Genomic DNA, 22,359 nt, shown 5'->3' on the forward strand with positions numbered 1-22,359 from the left:
TTCTATTCTAGCGACTTTCTACGTTTATAACAGCGATATTTAAAAAATGCCCCCCCCCCCCCAATACCTCTCAACCTCTTAGCGCAATAAAGCTGGACAAAGCCCCACAATGGGGGACAAAGGCCCAAAAATAGGAACACATTTTAACTATTGCTCTTACACACTTAAAAAGTTGCTAGAATAACAGGATCTGTGTTCGTATGCACTTTCTTCAAGATATGAAGTCTGAAACTCAAATGCATGGCATCATTTAGTGACTTTAATCCAAAATCTCAGTGATTTGTCAAAAAAACCACAATTTTTATGAGGAACAGATAAATATGAAGCAAAAATCTGGACAGTTACGAAGTATGAAGACATTTTATATTGGCTTTGTCCAGATTTTTCACACGAAAAAGTTGAGAGGTATGCGATACAGAACTCAGTGCAACCTTTGTGCAAAATCAGAAGGATTTTTCATTTCACAAAGAAATGCCCTCACATATAAATATGCACCGTCTCTTAGAAACCATGCAGTACAACGGGTATTTATTAAAGAAATCAAATTACAAAAAAATGCACATTATACCATACAAGGCTATGCGGTGTGATAAATTATTCTAACTAGAGTGTAGACACTGTTTAAGGTAATCTAAGCGACTGGTGAGCACGCCAAATAAATGTTGAACAATATGAAATAAAAGTGGTCAGGATGCAGACCGGCTGTTGCTTCAGGGTGAACTTTTCTCTGCCCTTTTTTCAGCGCTTTCATTCATTTCCCTAGACAGCCACTAACTCAAAAGATGTCGACAGCTCTCTAGGGGGAGGTGTCTGCAGCTTCTCCAACTTATATATAAGAACTCCCTCCCTTCCACTTTTAGAGCAGCTTAATAGTACAAGATGTTCCTTTTTGACGGGTTCAGATCTCGTTGGATTAACCGGGAAAAATGGCTTTTATAATTCGCTTGGCTGTCTGACAACATTGAAGGACATCAATGCGGTTTTTAAACTGGAGTTAAAACAGTTTGGAATATTATTTTACTGCAGAGGAATTTAACTAGGACCTTCTACTGGCTAAGCATTTTTTACTCAAGTTCGTTCCTAAAAAATTCATGGAGCTGGAATTTTGGATAGTCCTGAGCTGCACCATTACAATTGTTACAACAGGTAAAACAACAAAGGCTGCAGTGTTAGAGGTGTTCTTGCACTCATCATATTCAGCAGCTCATTTTAAACGATGAGAATGCTTCACTAGCGTTACTTCAATTCTGGCTACAAGCACACTCAGCCCTTATTGCTATTTAAGCTGTCGTGGTTACGTTTACGGGTGTGACTAATATATATTTCTAACTGGTTTGGGGTGAGGAGGTGAATTACACAACTGACCCGCTGTAGCGCCACAGCACTGTTTCCTAAGGATGCAGCTGTCAACAAATCTATTGGCTCTGCACAAAGAAACGTGGTTGTGCACGCAATGTTGTTTTGTAATCATCCCTCCCATGCACATGATGCTGCTGCGCCTTCTCCTTCCAGTATACCCACACCGGGTGTGCACTTTGGGTTAGTTAAACCCCCCTCCACGCACGCGCATCAATAAGCTGGATAACAGCAAATGTGAACGTTTCCCGTGGTTTATTAAGTGGGTTATGACATCAAAGCCTGAACTATGTTTAAAAACATGTTCAGAAATATTCGTTTAAACGCTTGACGTGGTCGATAATTATTCTGAAAGTAAATTCGGCACAAGTACGGAAAAATCGTGCACCGCACACTCAAGGTATTATTGCTGCAGAAAACACTTTTTGTCATTCCAAAATTAGCTGAGGGGTCAGGTGGGGATGAACGACTCTTGAACAATTGTCCCATCTAAAGATGTATGGATAGGTGGTGTGATGTGTGTGTGTACGGTATGGCTTAAAGACAACCCCGTTTCCTTTGGCATCTTATTTACGTATCACAATGTCTCATGTCTGCAATCTTTTCGTGTACTGTTCAACCCAGTGTAGGGTTGCCACCTTTTCAAATTTCCAAAGTGGGACATTTTTGGTACAAACATCAGAATTTACAGGCCGACACATACCCACGGTCAGTACAAAGGATATAACTTAAATATTTTGCCTAAATAAAAGCTTATTATTGTAGCATTTTAGTTTCTTATTCTGTTTCTTATAACATTTAGGTATTCTAGATACAGAATAACTGTTTTATGCAACTATTACATAAAATATAGGAAATAATTTTGTCCTAAAATCTCAGCACACTTGCCATTTTTTAATTTTTTTGTCAGGACAGAACTGCCCAAAGAGGGACTGTCCCTCGCAAAGTGGGACAGGTGGTAACCCTAACCTAGTGGTTATAAGAATTGGCAGTTGTTTTAGATTAATGTGTAATCAAATTCAAAAACAATCTTACACGGCAGGAAATACAAGCATTTTTAGTCATATTCTTTCAAAAGTTTGTAATTTAGAACAGATGTGCAGCCATGCACTTTAAACCTGCAAAGGGAATTACCACAGTGCTACCCCCTACCCCACCAAAGCAGTGGTGACATCACACACAAACACTTTTCAGAGATCTTTTTCTTCTGATAAACATTCATACGTACAATAGCGGCACATAGCTGGTGAAATGTTTAACTTCATACGTGGTAATAAAAGAAGTGTTTCAAGCAGTGTCTTTACACAACACATGCAAGTGTATCAAGAATGACAGGCATCACTTATTCATTATCCTCTCTTTGTACATCAGTCCTAATATAAGAGAATAATAAAAGATTCATGTTAGTCTTGCTAGCAACCTCCACCCCAAAAATGAGTTTCTTCACCATAGTTCATGTGGTCTTCAGTGTTTACTTTCCTTATTTACACCTAGCCACCAGCTTAAAGAAAGATGAAAGGTAGAAGTTTGACCTTTGAGAAAGCTTTTCTTAACAGAACAACAAAGAGCTTGGAGCCATATTAAGAAGCGCCTTGACCGCCGATCACTCAGATGTGGAATATGATCCTTAAATGTACAAAACAAAACAAAGCAGCACTTCTGTTTGCATTTCATTTACCTTTTTCACTTTACCAATTAATAGTAGTGCCACATGTCCAAAAAAAAAAAAAAACAAAACAAATTACTTTGTTTAAAACTTTTGTACCACTTTCTTGAAATTTGATAATAGTGTTTTTATTGCTGATTTCAATAGTTTTACACATGTTTTGTAAACTATACTTGCAAATATTTATTTAGCATTTGTTTACTGGGAAAGTCCGACTAGACACAGGTCCCTTTTCAGCAGAGGCTCGGGGAGAAAAGCTCCATGGGTAACCGTAAATATTAATGCACAAATTACAATAATCAATGAAGTAAACAAAATGTAGTATACATAAGAAAATACAAATTTGTTACATCATGATCTAGGCTTTGACCATAGCTAGTACTGTTTATAAAGTATGACTTATGTAAAGATATAAGGTCAAGACAAGCCAGTAGGAATGAAAGATTAAACACTGGAAGAAGTTGGATATGGTTGATACTGTGATGTATCAGAGCATTCATGAGGGGTTAGTACAGGAACATAGCTACTTATTTTTTAGATAAGCTTTAAGTGATAGCTTAAATATTTATGGGTACAAATTACAACCACAAGTACCATTTTACATACAGCTTGTGGAAAGCTCCATGCATATCACAGTCACTAGGAGTTACTATGTGGCCACTATTTGCCTAGTACTTGTTAGGATGTAGGTAGACCAATGCAGAAATCATGGAGTTATTATTAACAAGAGCCTGCTGAGCAACTGACAAAGTGGAGCAATCTTGATAGTTTTATTAAATGCCTAACAGGGTGCGGTGACAAGATCACCTTCTAAAAATATCCAGTGTCAGTGTACACTCTTCACATGAGAATCAGATATAGCCTGATGGAACATGGGATATTAAGTTGAGCGGTATCCCTGGATGTGGGGTAATTTATCGTAACTACTGTTCCCCTACGCTGGCACCCCTTTTATTTTTTTTATTGCTGTGATTTAATTCAGGGTGGCAGAATGAAGTAAAAAAATAGTGCTGCTGCCTCAGAGTACCTGGTTCTCCAGTTCAGTTCTCAGTTGGGGTACCTTCCATAAAGACTCTTTCCATGTTTCATTTTGCTAGCCATTCTTGTTTCTTCCCAGTCCATAAAACTTGCTGTAAGTGCAGTCCAAAAAAATTGCTTGTGTGTGTGTGTGTGTGTGTGTGCACATGCATTGTCACTGGATTGGTATCATAACCATATCTAGGATACATTTTTTTCCCTTGTACCCAAAGAGAATGAGACAGGCTCTGGCTTCCCCACAAGCCTCAAATGGAATGTTAATGAATATATTCTAGTTCATTAATTTAAAAAGTTAATTGAAAATCGTGATTTAATATGGCTACTGTGGTATGCAACACTTTCACAAACTGGAGTTGCATTTTATTGTGTAAATTCGTTTTTGTCAGCAGATATTTTATTGTGCAGAATAAGTAATACAGCAAAATCTGTTCTGCAGTTGTGAGCGACACTATCTTACATTTGTATACTGCCAGAGTGTGACTTTTAAACTGAATATTTTTATATTTGGGAATTTCCCAAAACAGATTAATAATCCTAAAATGTGATACTCTCTTGGGAGTTTTGACATAATATATATATATATATATATATATATATATATATATATATATATATATATAATTACTATTCTGTTTTATTTACTTCAAAATGCATTTTTAATGTTTGATCCTGATAGTGAAACTAGTGATATGATTGTCAATAATGCCAAATCATACTTGCTCTAACAACCTGACAATACCATTCTGTATGATGCAACTGATGTGATTTATGATGTAGCCTGTTTACCCAAACTAATGGATAAATAAATGTGGGAATAAAACATTGTAAATTACTTTTAGTAATTATGAGAATGATATATTTTGGTTAGAGCCATGAATAAATAGGCAGATCACACCTGGAGTAGAATTATTATTAAACAGTTAAAGTATGTTTGATTTAATATGAATTAGAAGCAGCTGAGAATGTTGAAGGTTATATTGTTAAATGAATCCTAATGTGCAGTGTGAGACGTACTAGTGTCAGCATGTGGAATGCATTTCTGTATTGGACCTGGAGGGCTAGTCCTGTGATGTGGGCAGTTATGGTATGGGAGGTGGTATACAATCCTGGACAATAGACATTCCAGGAGGGAGAAAGAAGCTCCTGTGTCTGCACAGTAATACGCAACATCTGGTTTGATGTGCTACAGTTGAGAAATATAAACCTGAGTGAATTTAAATGTGGAATGGGCTACATAATTCATGTGGAAAAGATAGGTTCTAGACTGTGTTAAAAAGGGCTGTCTCACTTACAACATGGAGTGGTAAAAAAGTCTTCTGGGTTACAAATAAAATTCAGAAAGGACTCATTTTGTACAGGATTGTAAGCACTCACTTCTTGTAGGGAAAGAAGTCTGCATTGGTGAAGCTGACGGGACTTTACTGATGAGTAATTTTAATGTAGTGCTAAGCAGGCTGCACTTCTGAGCTACAGCAAGGCAACATTAGCAGTGAGCTGTAATAAAATTCATTTTAAAGCATGCTTCTATCTGCTTAAACAAATCACATTTAAAAATAGTTAAAATGTAATTAAAAATTAAGACATTAATCTGTGTTTTTACGTCTCATTTTTATATGTACTATTGCAATAAAATGCTTATATAATTCTCCTAGTTTTCTGCTGTCAGAAATATGTAGTGTTCCATAGGTTTTTATATAGAACAATCTGGTAATGTACAATAACCCATTATTGTATTATTTATTCCCTGAAAACAGCATTAAGCCACTCTTTATTTTCTTGCAGGCTTTCCCCTTGGTCTGCCCACCAAGTTGTTTAGTGGAAGCATCTTGTATGTAGAAAAAACGAAGGAAGATCAGGACTTTGGAACTGCTGGCTATCAAGGCCTTTTAAAGGCCTCTGGTACGGAGCTCAGTGTAAAGTTTGATTTGAATTCCATTCCACTGGATACACAAAGCACTTCACATAAAGACTCTTTTCAAGGAACTGCAGAGTCTGCTGTGTCTACACTGAATATCTCCAAGCTGGAGTCCCATCGTAGGAGAAAGCGCTGTACTTGTTTCACTTACAAAGATAAGGAGTGTGTGTACTATTGTCATCTGGACATTATATGGATTAACACACCTGAGTAAGTATCTTTTCCTACTTTTTTCATTCAATGTATAGATGTATGCAGTCACACAGTTTGTTAGCAGAAGGTACAATGTTGTTAGTAACAGTTGTTACTGCCCTTCCGAATGCACATTCAGAGTGACTAACCTTGTAGGATGTATTCTTCACTGTAACTAGACTTTTTGTGAATATAGTATAAACACTTAGTATCAAAGGCATATCATGTCTTCTAACCTACTTCGGTACATAAGGAGGGATGTAAGTAGAACATAATGTGGCTGCATTCCTTTGCATTATCCTGTCCACATTTGCTGGTTATAAATTGACATATAAGCCTCATGATCTGCAATAAGAGCTTGTTATCCTCTTATGCCCAGATTTACACAAACATAGAGACACTTGAGGTATGTGCACATGGACACACAAATGGAGGAATACATGCATACACATACACATTCATATAATAGGAATGTAGTTAAATACACAATTCAAGCACACACTGATATATAGACTCATTGGGATACAATCATTTACAATACTATTAGCTAGAGAACCAGGCAGACACAATACTGATGCTGATGGACAAAAATAATCCATCAAAGATATGTAAACACACACACACACACACACACACACACACACACACACACACACACACACACACACACACATATGCATACACATTCCCATACAGAAAAAATATGTATGCATGTACACACAGACCCACACTCCAGTCATCTACATCTTTTACACTAGCTTCAAGTGTTATTTGACAAAATAAAATACTTTTTTTAATGTATTTTTATTTCACTTTTACCCAAATGGTCTCTACTCCTACTCTGAACACTGCTTATTTTTTCTAGAGTACTCCAGAATGTAATTTAATTCTTGAATATTCAGAAACAAAAACTGTCTACACAGTCAAACAAAAATTTCTGAATATTCTACTATTACGTAGATTCCAGTTAAGACACAGAATACAGCTGAAAGGAAAGCATAATGCAATATTAGCCTAATGGTTGAGGCGTTCAGCTGTAAAGTTAGAATCCTGGTTTAAACTCTGTCAGTCCACAAAAACAGCGTTTTTAGACTCCGCTCTGGGTTTACAACCAGAAACATAAGAAAAGCTTTACTACCACAAAAAAAAAAAAAAAAAAAAAAAGTTAAAGGTTATAAAATGTTTTAAATGTGTAGAACAACAACTGATTAACGGGGTAAATAATGTGGGTGAAATCGAGCAGAACATTAGCTGCCTCTTCTGCCAGTCTGCATAAAAACTGAAGTTTGATGTAATGTAGTCAATCCTGCAGAAAAAAAAGTGTAGACAAAACAGTAATGTGAACTAATACAAATAACTGTGATTGTGAGATGTGCTATAAAAAGAAAACATCAGTAACCATGCTACTGTTCATCTAGAGATGCTGACATAATCACATACTGCCAAGTCAAAACTTTTAGTGAATTTGATGCTACTGGAATTCCAAGAATGAATGCAAAATCAAATTCACCTCAACTTCTTACACACTATGATATGCATTGGGAAAACATATTGGTACAGAATAGCCTGTTGCCCAGGACTGAAATAAAATCTTAGCTATAACTGAAACAAAATCTTAGCTATAATTTTAATTCAGTTATTCAGATCTAGACTGCACCTTTGAATTTCAGAATGGACATTAAAAAATACAACCCAGTAATAATCAAATTAACATTGCAAATTAAATATAATGTAAAGAATAAATTATGTGAATAACAAGCAGTAGATATTCACTGGCATAAAGGGTTTTCTGGACAGGTGAAGGAAAGGTGAACAAATAGGTTGCAAGAGACAAATGAATCAAAGAGGCTCACTCTTCACTGGGCCAAGTACTCAAATGTCACTATTAGGAGGAAAGTCAGATGGGCTAGGTATGTGGAATTTTTCAGTTATCCTGTAATAGGGAGGCAGCAAAGTGAGCAACACAACAAAGGCCTTTCTTAATACAAATGTGGTTTAATTGCCTGCAGTATGGATACTTGCTGCCTCGGGATGGGGGGGGGGGGACAAATGTTTTGCCATCAGTTATATATACAGTAGCACCTCAGAGACGACTTGCAATCCTCTTTGTAAAGGGCATCTGTAAGAACCAGCTACAACTTTTTCACAGATACATACACGGCAAATAATATATTTTGACAGTTTCTGACATTCTGAGCAACATTATTAGCTTTCTTGGTTGAACATGTAATATCAGGCAGGAGGGTAGGTTAGTGAAGATCTCGGCTTTGAGATTAATTACTCAGCTCCATTTGTTTCCTCATTCTGTAAGGCCACTTTAGTATTCTTGCTGTGAAACTTCTGACCCGATATCAGACAGATACCATTATACTTTTACATGTTATGTCTTGCAGAAATAATGACCGATATTGGGCTGCAGTACCATGCACAGAATCATGGTTCCTGCAGATAAAAGAATCAAATATTAAAATACAGTGAGCACACTAGACACCTGATGCACTATTAAATACATTTTAGTTAAGCATTCCTTACAACAATGCACAGCTTTGTATTGTAAAGGGAAACATGCACTTTGAGTTTTCAGAAAAGAACCAGTGTTACTTCTGACAGCAACTATAAAGAAAATACAACACTGGCTGACTTAAGGGGCTCAGAAGTTCTCATGCCATACCCTTCAGTTATGTTTAAGTGATAATAATGCTATACGTAAACCACTCCTTGGTTTAAAGAAAGAATGACAAAGTGTGGCTCTAAAATGAATACACGTTGCACACAAGATTTCAAATTATTTTGTTAGATGAATTTTCAGTAACAAAGATCCACATCTGTTGCTCTGTTGTGGAATACTGTTACCCAGCTTCTTTATATGTTTATCATATAAATACCTTTTAAGCCAACTTGCCAAAGGTTCAAGTCCTGCTAAAGGTTATTTGGTTCTTACATTCTGTTAGCGTTAATACTAGTCATCTTTGGAAAAAGACAACAAGTCAAGGCTAAATAAGCATTGTATCAGTGTTAACTCAGCAGTTTATAATGTTAAGCTTTCCATTCTACATAGTAAGGTACTGTTGCCATATCCTTGGTGGAGTGCAGATTATTGCTCCAGCATATGTTGTTCTTGGTAACTTCTCATGCCCTCCTTGTGTTATAGCAACCCCCCCCCCCCCAATACCCATAGCAGTCTTGTAGATGAGTTAGTGTAGAAGCCCATGATGCATCACCACATCAGTGTGTCACAAGGATGAATACCATGATTTGGATGGCATGTCCTCCCATAACTTTTTTAACATGTCACGACAATCCATACAGTAAAAATTCACACACTGAGTGTCCCACAGTAAATGTAAATGAAACAATTATCATTACTCTACTTTTCTGATACTTTAGCTGAGACAGCTATTGGTGTGAACTACTAACATGCTTCATTCTATTATCCTGGATTTGAATCCTTCAGTCAACACATGCATACTCTGATGGGTCACTTAACCAGATCACCACTCAATGGCTTCCCTTGAAAATAGGCACGTGTCTATTGGACTTACTGAGTTAATGGAATGAATAAAATAAAGAAACAAGTTAATAAAAAAATCTCTCCTTTTAGAGGCAAACTGACCATTTTGGCATAGGGTAAGTAATGAAGCTACAAGCAGCATTACATTGTAGCAGTCCAAAACAAATTACAGTGTATATAAGAAAAATAAAGGCATTCATGAAATATTCTAATTCTACAGTAAAGAAGGCAGCACAGTGTTGCAGCAGTTATCATTGTTGCCACATAGCACTTGATTCTCCAGTGTGGTTCTAAGCTGGGTTGTCTTCTGTGTGTAGTCTGCACATTCTCCCCATGTCCATGTGTTGCAGTTTTTTTCTCACATCCCAAACACAATAGAATAGGCGAAATGGCAACTCTGGAAGTTACCTGTAAGTATGCATCCGGGTTAGAGTGTGTGTGCACGCACACATCTTGCAATGAAATGATTCTGCATTCAGAATGAGTGACATTTTAGTTATTTTGTTATGTTCTGTAATGTATTTTTCATTTTACTGTATGCTGTCTTTTTTAATTGCTGTTACTTCATTAACATTATTTTGAAATTTAAAAGTGCATGAATAAATTAGAAGTTAAAACTGGAGCTTCTGTGCCTTGTACCCTTTGACTTCCAGAATAGGCTGCAGCTCCCTCTGACATTGCATTGGATTAAGTGAGTAATCAAAGAATAAATGAATGGAAATAACTTATAGTCTTAATGTTTTTTTTTTACGTGGCCTCCTGATATTCCTGTGCAGAACATCGTGCACTGTAAATAAAATATGTTACTAATAATGGACACATTAAGTGTGGTAGGTTAGAACAAGATCAACACCAGATGAAAGAAATTAACATAAAATTTGGATAACTGCACTTTGTCAGTAGGGGATGAACTGCTGCCATGTGCATGCGAAAGACATTTTGGCAGAAGCAAGCCACCCATCTGATAAATTTATTATAGTACTTTTCTAGTAAGGCTAAAGTCAATTTCCATATTAAAAGTGTGTGTCATTTGTTTTTGTCTTTACTTGTGCTGCACAAAGACATTTGCCAGTTTCCAAATACAATCAAGGAAAATGAGATACAATTCCTAACAAGAAACATTCTAATACATAAGATAACAAAGTTACCAGTACATCTGTGGTCACATAAATATTCAGTGAAACAACAGAAAATATAGGAAGCTATATACAAAATGACAGTTTGTGAAGGTTAACTAGATATAGCTGATAATTAGCAGTAACAGCAAGTGAGGCAGCAAAGAGCTGTACTGGATTTCCAAGGCAGAGTTTTGTCAATTGCGTGTGGATGCCAGTTACCTGAGAAAGCAAAATCCACTCTCAAAACGTTCTTATATACTCAGAAATGCTGTCAGCTTTATAGAAGTCTACTATATGCAATGCAATGCACTGCAAACAGAACACCCTCATACATTTTTTGCCATTAGTCTCACATTAATATATCTGTTTTCTCTGAAGCAAACACAGACTCAGATCACTGTATTTTATGTAGGAGAAAATTGGCTTTGCCACTGGAAAAAGACCAGCAGCTATATGTTTGGGAATTCATACACCAGAGAAATGTATCCTACATATTTATTGGTTAAGGTTTTTATTTCTGCTATACAACACACCCACTGATATAGATAGTTGACTATCATAACTGGCTCTGCCTTCAATGACCATATTAACTAAACTGACTGCTTGTTGATCATGTTCAGAATTTCAGCTGTATTCATACCTAGTTGTATACTTTGTGTGGTGAAATATGAAATGGCTAGGAAAAATGAGGTTGCTGTTAAATGCAACAGTTGTATTAGCACTTAATACACTTTCTTACATATGTAAAACACATTTATAATAAAGCATTAATTACATTTCAAGTTTGTTGTATGTTTAAGGGACGTATGATTATCAAAGTCCATTTTCAAGGCAGTTACACTGTAAATTACATTTGGCCAGCAATTGTTACTAAAGCAAAGTTTTTTATTTATTTATTTTTTTTGACAAAATATAATATTATACTGATATAATTAATGGCCAAAGTTGCCTGTTAATCCCATTCTAGGTTGTCCAGTGCAGTTAAGCTGAGTGGTGACTCACTGCATGTTTTAACTGATCTGCATCATTATACTGAAGTTATTTCTAAGTGATGGTAACAGCGGCAAGATGAATAGATGAAAGAACATTCTCCAGTCAGATTACAGAAGTAGTTACAAAGCTGCAGTAGTAAATTTACATACAATATTATTTGTTTTTACCAGAATGACAGCAAAAAATTCACACTTTGGGATACTTATGCTCAGTTAAACTCCAAAGAATGGAATATTCTGTACAAGCTCAATTTTTTTTTTTGCCAAGTTATTTGTGGTAATCATAACTGACTGTTTTAAACCTTTTTAACTTTATTTATACACCGGTTCAAAAGAAAAGACTTTATATTCCATGGAAAATTCAGAACTTGGCTGTGAATGTGTTAGTACACTTTTAGAATTTTAATCTTTATTAGAAAAACTGAATCTAAAGCCCTGCATTATTGTCCTGTGTGGTTATGCTTTTACCTCAGAATACATTTCTAGGATTTAAATTAATCTCCACGCAGCACTGGAGCTCATGAGAGTGTACACACAGACACCATTTCAAATACAACATATGAAACACACTGTAGTCTGAAAGAGTATTTCCACATGCATGCACTATGCATCTGTTTATGAGCAAAGCAGTCTCATATGTAAAGTGACCTGAAAAGAGAAGATTTTTTTCATAAAATATGGTACTAAGCAGAAACACTTAATAGTATGAAACTGTCATCTCCATCCTCACTTCTGTGACTTTAAGAATAATTTCTGTCTCTTATTGGCATCAGTCATACCTATTGTTGCTTTAGATCTGCAACACCTTGAAGAAAAGCAACACTCCCAGTTCAATGAAACAAACCTAGCAAAAAAGGCATTCCCTTACAGAAAACTCAACCAAATAAAAAAAAAAAATGAAATGTACAAAAATGTATAGAAGGCTGCAACCCTTACCCCTACTCCCCCCCTAAAAAAAGAAAACTCATAAATATGACCTCTGCGTCAGACATCCGTGCGACAAAAATTGCTTTTAGTGAAAGGAAATGTCAGGAAACAGTTTGAGTGATTATTTTGTCAAAACCAGTTTTTGACAATTCATGGTTTGGCATGTGCAGTAGCAGCCTTCTCCTGCCTTTGCATCACAATTTCCTAAACTTAAAAAAAAAAAAAAAAAAAAAAAAAAAACACAAGATCACGCATGGTGTGTGTTGGATTAAAGGCAAGCCTGTTACTGTACAATGAAACATGGCTGAGAAACAAGCCTTTTTACAAGAGTAATTCTTAAGACTTAACTTGTATTATTCAGTACAGTTTCAGATCTGTTTCTTTTAAACCCTGCAATTAGAATATAATATATGTTGATCTATTTGGGAGGTGATCACATAATTGCACAGTTACCTTTCACTGTCCTGTAGTACATACTAGCTGTCCAGGCTGTTTAATGAACCTCAGCTATCTCAAGATATGTATCTGTAAAGAGTGAATTGGGCTAAACTGGAAATTATCAGGATTGTTACTGGCATTTCTAAATCTGCAGGAGGTACGACTATACTACCTAGCAGTGGAACTCTCCAGCAGCATTTAATAAGGAACAGTAACAAAGGAATGGAATTTTGTGTGTAACAAAATAGAATGAAGCACAACTTACTTTCAGGATCGTTTCTGCAGTTTAATTTACAGCCTAAAAATTCCCTCCTAATGGATTTGTGTTGCAAGCCCTTCCATGTGAGAAAGACATGTCACGCAGGAGGGATCAGGTCAGCTAGTTTGGCATAGCACCAACAGTCTAATATTAAAAACATTAGTTTATTTAGTTAATTAATTTATTAATTAATTGAAAGCATTAGATGCATTACATTCACAAGTACTTTCTTTCAGGGTAAACTCAGAAGCTTTGGTTCTGGTTAATTGATTTGCTCAGAGTTAGACAGTCTATAACTGGAGTCTGAGGGAGATAAACTCATATTTATGGGATAAAGTTTGTCAGCAGCCTGCAAACTTATCCAGCTATACTGTTATTTGCCTTCAATAGGAGGACATCTGTATGGCTCCCACGTATGCAACAAAGTTCAGATGGTTTAGGAGTTTTGCTTGGAAGGGTTTGTATAGATATTTTATACCCCAAACAGACCTCAAAGAATGTATTCCTCAGGTAAGAGAGCACATGTTGGAGGTGTGATGGGAAAGAAAGAGACAGTATGGAGCATGTTTTTTTTTTTTGGATGTGTAATGTGTTGACAGAGTTTTAAAATTTCCTACAGAGCACTGTCAGAAATATTGGGGGAGTAAATGGTTAAAACGAAGATATTGATCCTTTTTGAGATGGGACACAGTATATGAATTGCCTAGGTATAGTAAAGCCTTATTAAGTTTAATTTTTTTGGCTGCCAAAAAAAAAACTACTAGAAAATGGAAATCAAATTTAAATCAGCAGTATTTGAAGTGTTGAATGTTTAAAACAAAAGATAAAAATGTCTTGCAGTGGCTGACAGAAACATTGTGTGTAGCACTCTGAAAACAGACATGTAAATGAGCAATTAAAGTTAAATACAGTGACTAACCCAGTAGTATACACCATTGTGAGACAAGGTCAACAAACCCACAGTTTGAGTTTGGGAACAGATCTATTTATTTCAGTTACTGGCAGCCAGTTTTGGATTAAAACAATACGATGGCCAAAGGGAAGCACTTCTGTTTCGTTGGAAGGTGAAGGCTAGCTAGTGTGAGCTTTATCTCATCTAGCTACAAGCTCTGCAATAAGTAATCCTGTTTACATCTTGACCAAAGGGAAGTGGTAATTGCTGGTTTCCTGTACTTGGAAGAAATATTGCCTTGGACAAAAATGAATATCAGTTTCTCTTAGGTGAAGAAACAAAAAAAAAAAAAAAAAAAGACTGGATCAAGATGTCATTGTTGGGCACCCAGCAACGTGTGAGAACCAGAATCACACAGTTCAAGCACAAAGTAAGTATTCATAGAAAGTCAGGATGACAGGCTTTGCATAGACATGGTATTTATCCATTTTGGTAAGTGGGAACTAGGTAAAATGTCGTAAATTAAATGCAAATCACAGAAAACTTTATAGAAATGTGTTGAATGCTGAAGCAGGTGTAAACCATATTACTTTCAGAAAATTAAAACTGCCATAGAACACAGTTTCTTGTCTCTGATATACATTTCAAAGTAGAAATGTAACAAACAAAATTCTTCAAAAATGTTAATTCCGCTAAAGCTCAAAAAAAAAATAGCACAAATGTTTCCTTTGTAGGCGCTTTTTCACATTGTGTTTATTGCTCTGCTTTGTTTTCATTTTTTCAGCATGGAGCACATTATAAGACATTTCCAAGCCAAATTTGATAACCATTTATTCTCTTGATAAAAGTTTAAACGTTTTTGACATATTAAGATTCTACACGATTAGTACATTTTACAAACTGATTAAATCAAACGCTCTTTGGGAGCAATTGGATTTCTTTTTGTTTGGTTCAGTACACTGAAGCATTAAACATTTTATAAATGACTGTAAAAATCGGGCACTGTATATGTTACTTATCTCGAGTTAGTCTTAACGTGAATGATTAAGCTGTACTCAACATTTTCTCATCTCTGAATAATGTTATTTAACAGAAGTCATAACTACATTAATGTGATAATGCTTTCAGATAGTCCTATGTTCTCACCATTGCCCTAATCATAGTATACATATGTAAAGATATGCAAAGGCACAAATACTATGAAGTACCTATGATATATTGCTACCTTAGCTTTTACTCGAAAGTTAATTATGAACAAAAACAAAAATTAAGACTGAAGTAACTCACAAATTAATTCAGTGCTACGCAGGCTTGTTTACTGTATTTCTTTATGTAGGATTGTATGGCAATACATTTTTTTCTTTTTATGTATTCAGAAAACTCGTTTTCAAAGTATTCACTGGGAACTAATTGTAGTACCATGCAAAGGTATGATATAAACCTGTATAATGGGGTATGTGGTGCAGCGGTAGCATTGTCGCCTCACACAAGTGGTTCTCCTGTTCATTTATTGGCTGAAGCGCCTTCTGTGTGGAGTCTGCATGTCCTCCCCGTGGTCGAGTGGGGTTCGAAAGATATGCGCAGGGCGTGCCTTTGTTGAAGGTTGGGCTTCGAGCTGGCACCTTGGCACCCGTAAAAAATCCACTGCCAATCACTAGCGGACCGGAGTTCCACTGTGGCGACGCCTAACCGGGAAAAGCCGAAAGAAGAACAAACAAAACAATGGGGTATATCATTTAAAGAATGTAGCATGTAAACAGTAGGCAAGTACCAAAAGACAATTCCAGTCATGAACAGCTGTCAAACTTAGAATCTAAGAAAGCATTTAATAACCTACTGACATGCATAACAACTTGTATCACATTTCATTTTTAAGTACTGGAGACTCTGCATCTTGAAAGGTGAAAATGTCATGCTGTAAGACTTCTGACTAATACAAGGGTGCAGGTGCAGTAAAGATGGCAAATTGTGAAGAATGACATAAGGACAATGCTAAGCAGTGTGTGTGATGTGTGAATAAATACCATATTACATAAAAGAGCATTACATGCTTATTTTATGTAATAATATTCACACGAGAGAATGAATACTAACTTTTTATGTAAATGAATGAGTTATGATGTCACAACAATTGTGCTGAAACAATTGTTTCCTCATGCCACAGATGACATTTCCGCAAATTGATATTAGTTGAACAGTTACAGGACCACTTACTGCCTAGATAAAAGTGGGTTTAAGGCTTGTGGGGTGGGGGAAAGATGCAACCTGTGTGTCAATGCAGTACAAGAACAGTAAAGTCCTGTCTTGTAATTCATCAACTGAACACTATGCAGTAATGTGGTAAGGACTAACAAACACACAAAAATGGACGTGTTGTGTTAAATACTATGTTTAAGCAAAAAGGCAAAGATGAAATTCTGCTAGAGTTGTATGGCATGAGAACAAATGCATACACATGCAACTTGATATTTTTCAGGTTAATACATTCACAATCCCTTCTATCTATTTGTCTAACATGTAATACAAAACCAAACTGCACAGAATGCCCGAGGTGAAGTTTTAAGATTTTGGTGACATCATAAATCAGTTTAGAATTATTTTATGAACTATTGTTGAAGTTTTATGCCACATGACCACTGCAAATGGATTCTAGTATCTTGTTTAGTTGTATTTTTTTGCAAGTGGCTAATAAAAGGTTGCTAAGGCAAATTTAGGAAATGTTTAAAGAGAAAATGTTCCTAAATGCATCCAAATACAGTGAAGAAACTGGGAAATGGTAATACAACTAACTTTTTTCCTAGTTTTAGTTTACTTAAAGAAATGCATTCCTTTATTTTGTTCCTGCCACATTCCTTTCCTCCTACAGCAATGCACCCCAGCTCAAAGATAACTAAATCCGCCCTACAGGGAAAAAGAAGGGCAACACTAAAAATTTTATCCTTTTTACTACCAGTAATTACCATACTCTACCTTATAACCAAATATGAAGATCAACCCTACTCAGGTTTCCATTACCCCAGATATCAAACTAAAGCTCCCCTACCTCTGTGTAATACCAACCACACAACCCAACAACTACACAGAATAACCACAAATTCTAATTACTACTACCCTTACAAACCAGACCAAACACGCCCCAAATCCAAACAAGGGCAGAAATTGTTGCAGAAACTTATGAGGCTGGTGGAATATCTCAGAAAAAACATCACTAAAGATGGAGATGTCCACCCGAACCCTGGCCCCACAGCAAAAATCAACTCTAATAGCCCACCAAGATATACTAACTCCCTCCAAATCTGCCACTTAAACATTAGAAGCATCAACAATAAAATACACAACCTGCATGCTCTACTAGCTACCCACCTCCCAGATATTATGTGTTTAACAGAAACTTGGCTAAAACCAGGGACCAATGACAATGAGATTATACCACCGGGCTATAATATACATAGAGCTGACCGTATAAAAAAAAAGGGTGGTGGTATTGCAGTGCTCTACAAAAGCAATCTAAATGTCAGTTTTAACCCTACTCAACCACCCCAAATCTCTAATGCTGAGATACTTGCTCTAAAACTACAGCTAAATAGAAAAAAAAGTATTAATCTAATTGTAATGTACATCCCCCCGGGGAAAAACTCTGACACATTGGAGAGCATTCTTAACTGGCCAACCAATAACTACCCACAGGAAACTATAATCCTGGGTGATATTAACATTGACTGGTACCTATGCTCCTCAGAGACTAACCCTACCCATATAAATCTTCATGGGTTCTCTCAGACCATCACTTCTGCTACCAGAGTTGGGAACTCTAACCAAAAAGAGAGTATCCTAGACTGGATCCTTATAAACAGTCAACCCCAAATGTATACATCTGGGACCCTCCCAAATGAACTCAGCGATCACCTTATAACATATATAAGGAAAAATAAAACAGGTAGTCCTACACCTCCCACGTATAAGTCAATTCGAAATAAGAAACATTTTGACCTCTCAAAGTTTAAAATGGAACTTAGATCCTGTAACTGGGCAACTCTTAAGTATCTCCCCCTAGAAGAGGCAGTTTCTAAGTTTAATACCACTTTCCTAACCATACTTAATACTCATGCCCCAAAAAGACTAATCAAAACTAAAACAAATATTACACCTTGGCTTACAAAAGAATCAAAATCTAAAATAAAACTCAGAAACAAATCCTGGGAAAAATGGCGTACAACCAAATCGCCCCCAGACCGCATTAAATTCCAGCAACAAAGAAATATGACAAAAAAAGCCATATTAATGGACAAAAGAAACTACTACTGCCAACTTCAAAATAAACACCAAAACAACCCTCAAAAATTTTGGGCAGGTCTAAATAACCTTCTCCATCCTGGGAAATCCTCCACTCCTACCCCAGAAATAATAGCAGATAAAAACCCTGAAGTAGTAGCCAATACCTTTAACACTTTCTTTACGGATACTATCCAAGCCTTAGCTAACCAACTATCCACCACAGCCTCCACTGCTACAGAACTCACTCCAAAAACTCTTCACACTTTCCACCTACAACCAGTCTCCACTTCCTCCATTAGATCCTTACTTCAAAAGCTTAAACCAAGCACCCTCTCCGCAGACCTCCTGCCAGCTGAATACTTACAAATAGCTGCAGAGGACATAGCTTACCCCATCTCTATACTTATTAATCGTACCATTTCCGAATCTACAATTCCCTCAATATGGAAAATATCATACGTAATCCCACTCCACAAAGGTGGCTCATCCACTGACTTATCAAACTACCGGCCAATAGCCATAATGTCACCACTAGCCAAAATCATGGAAAAATGTCTACACAAACAACTCCTTCACTATCTTACCCAGAACAATCTCCTCACCAACTCTCAACATGGCTTTAGACCCAATCACAGCACTACTACGGCACTCCTCTCTTTTACTGATATAATAAACCAAAACCGGAATAACAAAAATATATCTTCAGCACTCTTTCTAGACTTATCAAAGGCCTTTGACATGGTAAACCACCGACTGCTCCATGATACCCTAAGAAATCTCCACCTGGATAACCTAACTCTAGACTGGTTTCAGGCCTATCTCTCTGGTAGGAAGCAAGCAGTACTTTGGCAAAATAAGCTCTCCAACCTCCTTCCAAACACCATTGGAGTTCCTCAGGGGTCCATACTGGGTCCACTTCTCTTTTCAGTCTTTATTAATGACCTCCATAAAGTCATCCCTGAGGCCACCTGTATTCAATATGCCGATGACTCAACATTAATATGCTCTGACAAATCCCTTGACAAACTACTATCTAACACCCAAAGCTGTTTCACAGCAATAGAAAAGTGGCTATCTGGACGGCAACTAATTCTGAATCCAAAGAAAACCAAATTATTACTCTTCCATCCTACCCAAAAACTCCCAAACACTGCCTTTACCATACAATCCAATAATGGGACAATTATCTCCCCAGACTCCCACACGAAACTATTAGGAGTGACCATTGATAATAAACTCAAATTCGACATCCATATTAATCAAGCCATTAAGACCGTTAACAAGAAACTGGGGTCACTATATAGAATCAAATCCTTTCTAACACCAAATGCAAAAGTAACCCTTGCTCGCTCGCATTTACTCTCTACCCTTCTATACGCCTCTCCATTGTTTACCAACCTTAATAAATCAGACCTAAATAAACTATCATGCTCCTACAATCACATAGCCAGATTTGCAACTGGCAAACCATATAGAACTCATCATTGTATTAACCTAAAATACCTTGGCTGGTTAGAACTCCCAAACCTTCTTCAACTAAACCAACTCATTGAGGCATTCAAAATACTCAAACACCCTGAAAAGTCCCCAGCACTGGAGAATTTAATCATACCATACACCAATCTAAATAGCCTTCGGTCCTCGTGTAGGACACTCATTCAAACAGTCAAATCCTTTAACTCTGGAGGAGATGCATTATTTGCCAATTCCATTGGTAAGATATGGAACTCCCTCCCACCCATTATTACCACCATTACCTCCCTACCCCAATTCAAAAAAAGTCTTACCCACCATTTCCAGTCTCACTGGCTTTGCCAATGCTCATATCCAGATTAACTTCTTCCTACTTAGCCTACTTCTTTTTCTCATCTATCAAGCAATCTCCTTTCTGTTGTACTCTTCTGATCTTCTCTATTTCCCCCGTAATGATTCTTTCAATCATCTCTACACTACCTAACACTATTCTCACTCCTTGAAAAGTTAGACTATCTAGTATAAGTAAAATTACTCTTTGCCTGTGCCTATCTTTTCCTAATTATGTCTTGTCTATGAATGCTATCCTGCAACTCTGTTGGTTATTACAATAATGTATTAATATGTATCTATTTTATCCTGTATGTAATTTACTCTAAATGTGGAGCTTTTCTCCCCGGGCCTCTGCTGAAAATGGACATATATCCAGTTGGATTCTCCCGGTCAACAAATGTAAAATAAATAAAATAAATAAATAAAAAGTATTGTTTTGCATTAAAAAGACTTGGCATACTGTGAAATTCATATTGCAGACATTTGCCCGTGTTTTAATCTGAAACTTTGTACATAATTACTTTTGCTCACAGGTTCACAACTAAACTTCAGATGAGTTCACCAAAATGATTATGCAATTATGGTCTCTAAGTTCAGACAAAGCCACCTCTACTACCTACAAACTAATTATAAGTTTTATAAATTTCAGAATTTAAAATAAAAATGGCCCCAACTGAAAGAGATAAAATACTTTAGTCAAACTTAATCCAGTAAGCGCTTACTTCTATACTAACAATGTTAGCACATTTCTTAAGTTTACATCAGAGGTTAGTGCAATAAGTGTCAATTTTTTAGATGTAATAGTATTTAAAGAGAAAGGAAAGTTGTTTACAAAAATTTATATAAAAAAAAAAGTATAGAATAATGCTTTCTTAGTTTATAGCAGCATGCATGCCAAGCAAACTAAAGCAAATACAGTGAAAGGACAGTTAATGAGAGCCAATAGGTTAACTCGCTAAGAGGATTACTGGCCTCAAACAGATGCCCTACGCAGACAGTCTCATAAAACTCCAGATTTACTCCGTCGCATATCGCCTACTCGGGGGTGATCTCTGCCTAACATACAAAGCTTTGTCAAACCCAGAGCTGTTGGACATGCTCTACTTAAAGAAATCCCAATCCCTCTGAGCTATACACTCTAGGGACCTAAACCTTGTCACCACAATAAATGGGTCTATATTAGAATGTCAAAATTTCATTATTTCGAATGTTCTAACATTGACCCGTATTCATAGCGAAACGACAGATAACCAAATGTTTTCCTAGAGAAAGAATTTGGTTGTCAGTTTCTGTCATTTTGCTATTTTCAGCGCTGTGGTGGAAAGTTACGGGTCGGGTTCAGGTAAGTGTGCGACTGGGCGTGGGTTAGGTGAGTTAGGGTTGGGGCGCGGGTGAGGTGAGTGTGCGATAGTGACGGACCTTAGGGTTTGGGTTAAGGTAAGTGGATAGTTAGTGATGTTTTTACAGTTTAGTATAGAGTTAGCTGCAAGATTTTTGGTGTATGTGTGTGGATTGCTGTTTGTTTGGTGTGCTTGTGTTGTGTGTATGTGTTTTGGAACAGCAAATTTTTTCCCTAGGAAAAAATTTGCTGTTCTGAATGTTCAATGTTGTCAGCGTTCGTTGAATATGGGTTGATGTTAGAACATTCGAAATAATGAAATTTCGATGTTCTAATATAGACCCCAATAAACAGAACATGCTAGAGGGATAGATTCCTGTCCCAGAGACTTCCCATACTCTGGAACAAAGTACCTATCTATATCAAGCAAAGCTCCTCATTAGCACTCTTCAAGAAAAAGCTTGAATATTGGATGGGAAATAGGAAATTCAGCCTGGGGATCACCTCTATGGCTCTGTTCGACAGCGGCATAGGAAAATAATTTTCTTGGTTGGCAAAAGCCAGGGTATCTTTTTGGCTGGGCTTGTATAGGCCCTAGGGCCGATAGTCTATTACCTACCTATGAACCTATCAAG

At 36.7% G+C, this 22,359-nt stretch overlaps 1 protein-coding gene across 3 annotated transcripts in view; it reads left to right on the forward strand.

Annotated features, from left to right (window-relative positions):
- The first annotated feature begins 806 nt into the window (after nt 1–806).
- The window catches only part of EDN3 (endothelin 3), a 1,001,184-nt gene continuing 979,631 nt past the window's right edge, over nt 807–22,359 (forward strand). Inside the window, exons 1-2 of one of the 3 annotated variants that reach the window (XM_044089986.1) lie at nt 807–1,146; nt 5,843–6,185. In XM_044089986.1, the coding sequence (XP_043945921.1) occupies nt 1,092–1,146; nt 5,843–6,185 (398 nt within the window). In that variant the 5' untranslated portion in view covers nt 807–1,091. The remainder of the gene's footprint in view (nt 1,147–5,842; nt 6,186–22,359) is intronic. The other 2 variants (XR_006367120.1, XM_044089985.1) reach the window with 2 other exon arrangements.

This window comes from Protopterus annectens, chromosome 12.part0, assembly GCF_019279795.1.
Source record: "Protopterus annectens isolate FY-2018-M chromosome 12.part0, PAN1.0, whole genome shotgun sequence".
Lineage (NCBI taxonomy): Eukaryota > Metazoa > Chordata > Ceratodontiformes > Protopteridae > Protopterus > Protopterus annectens.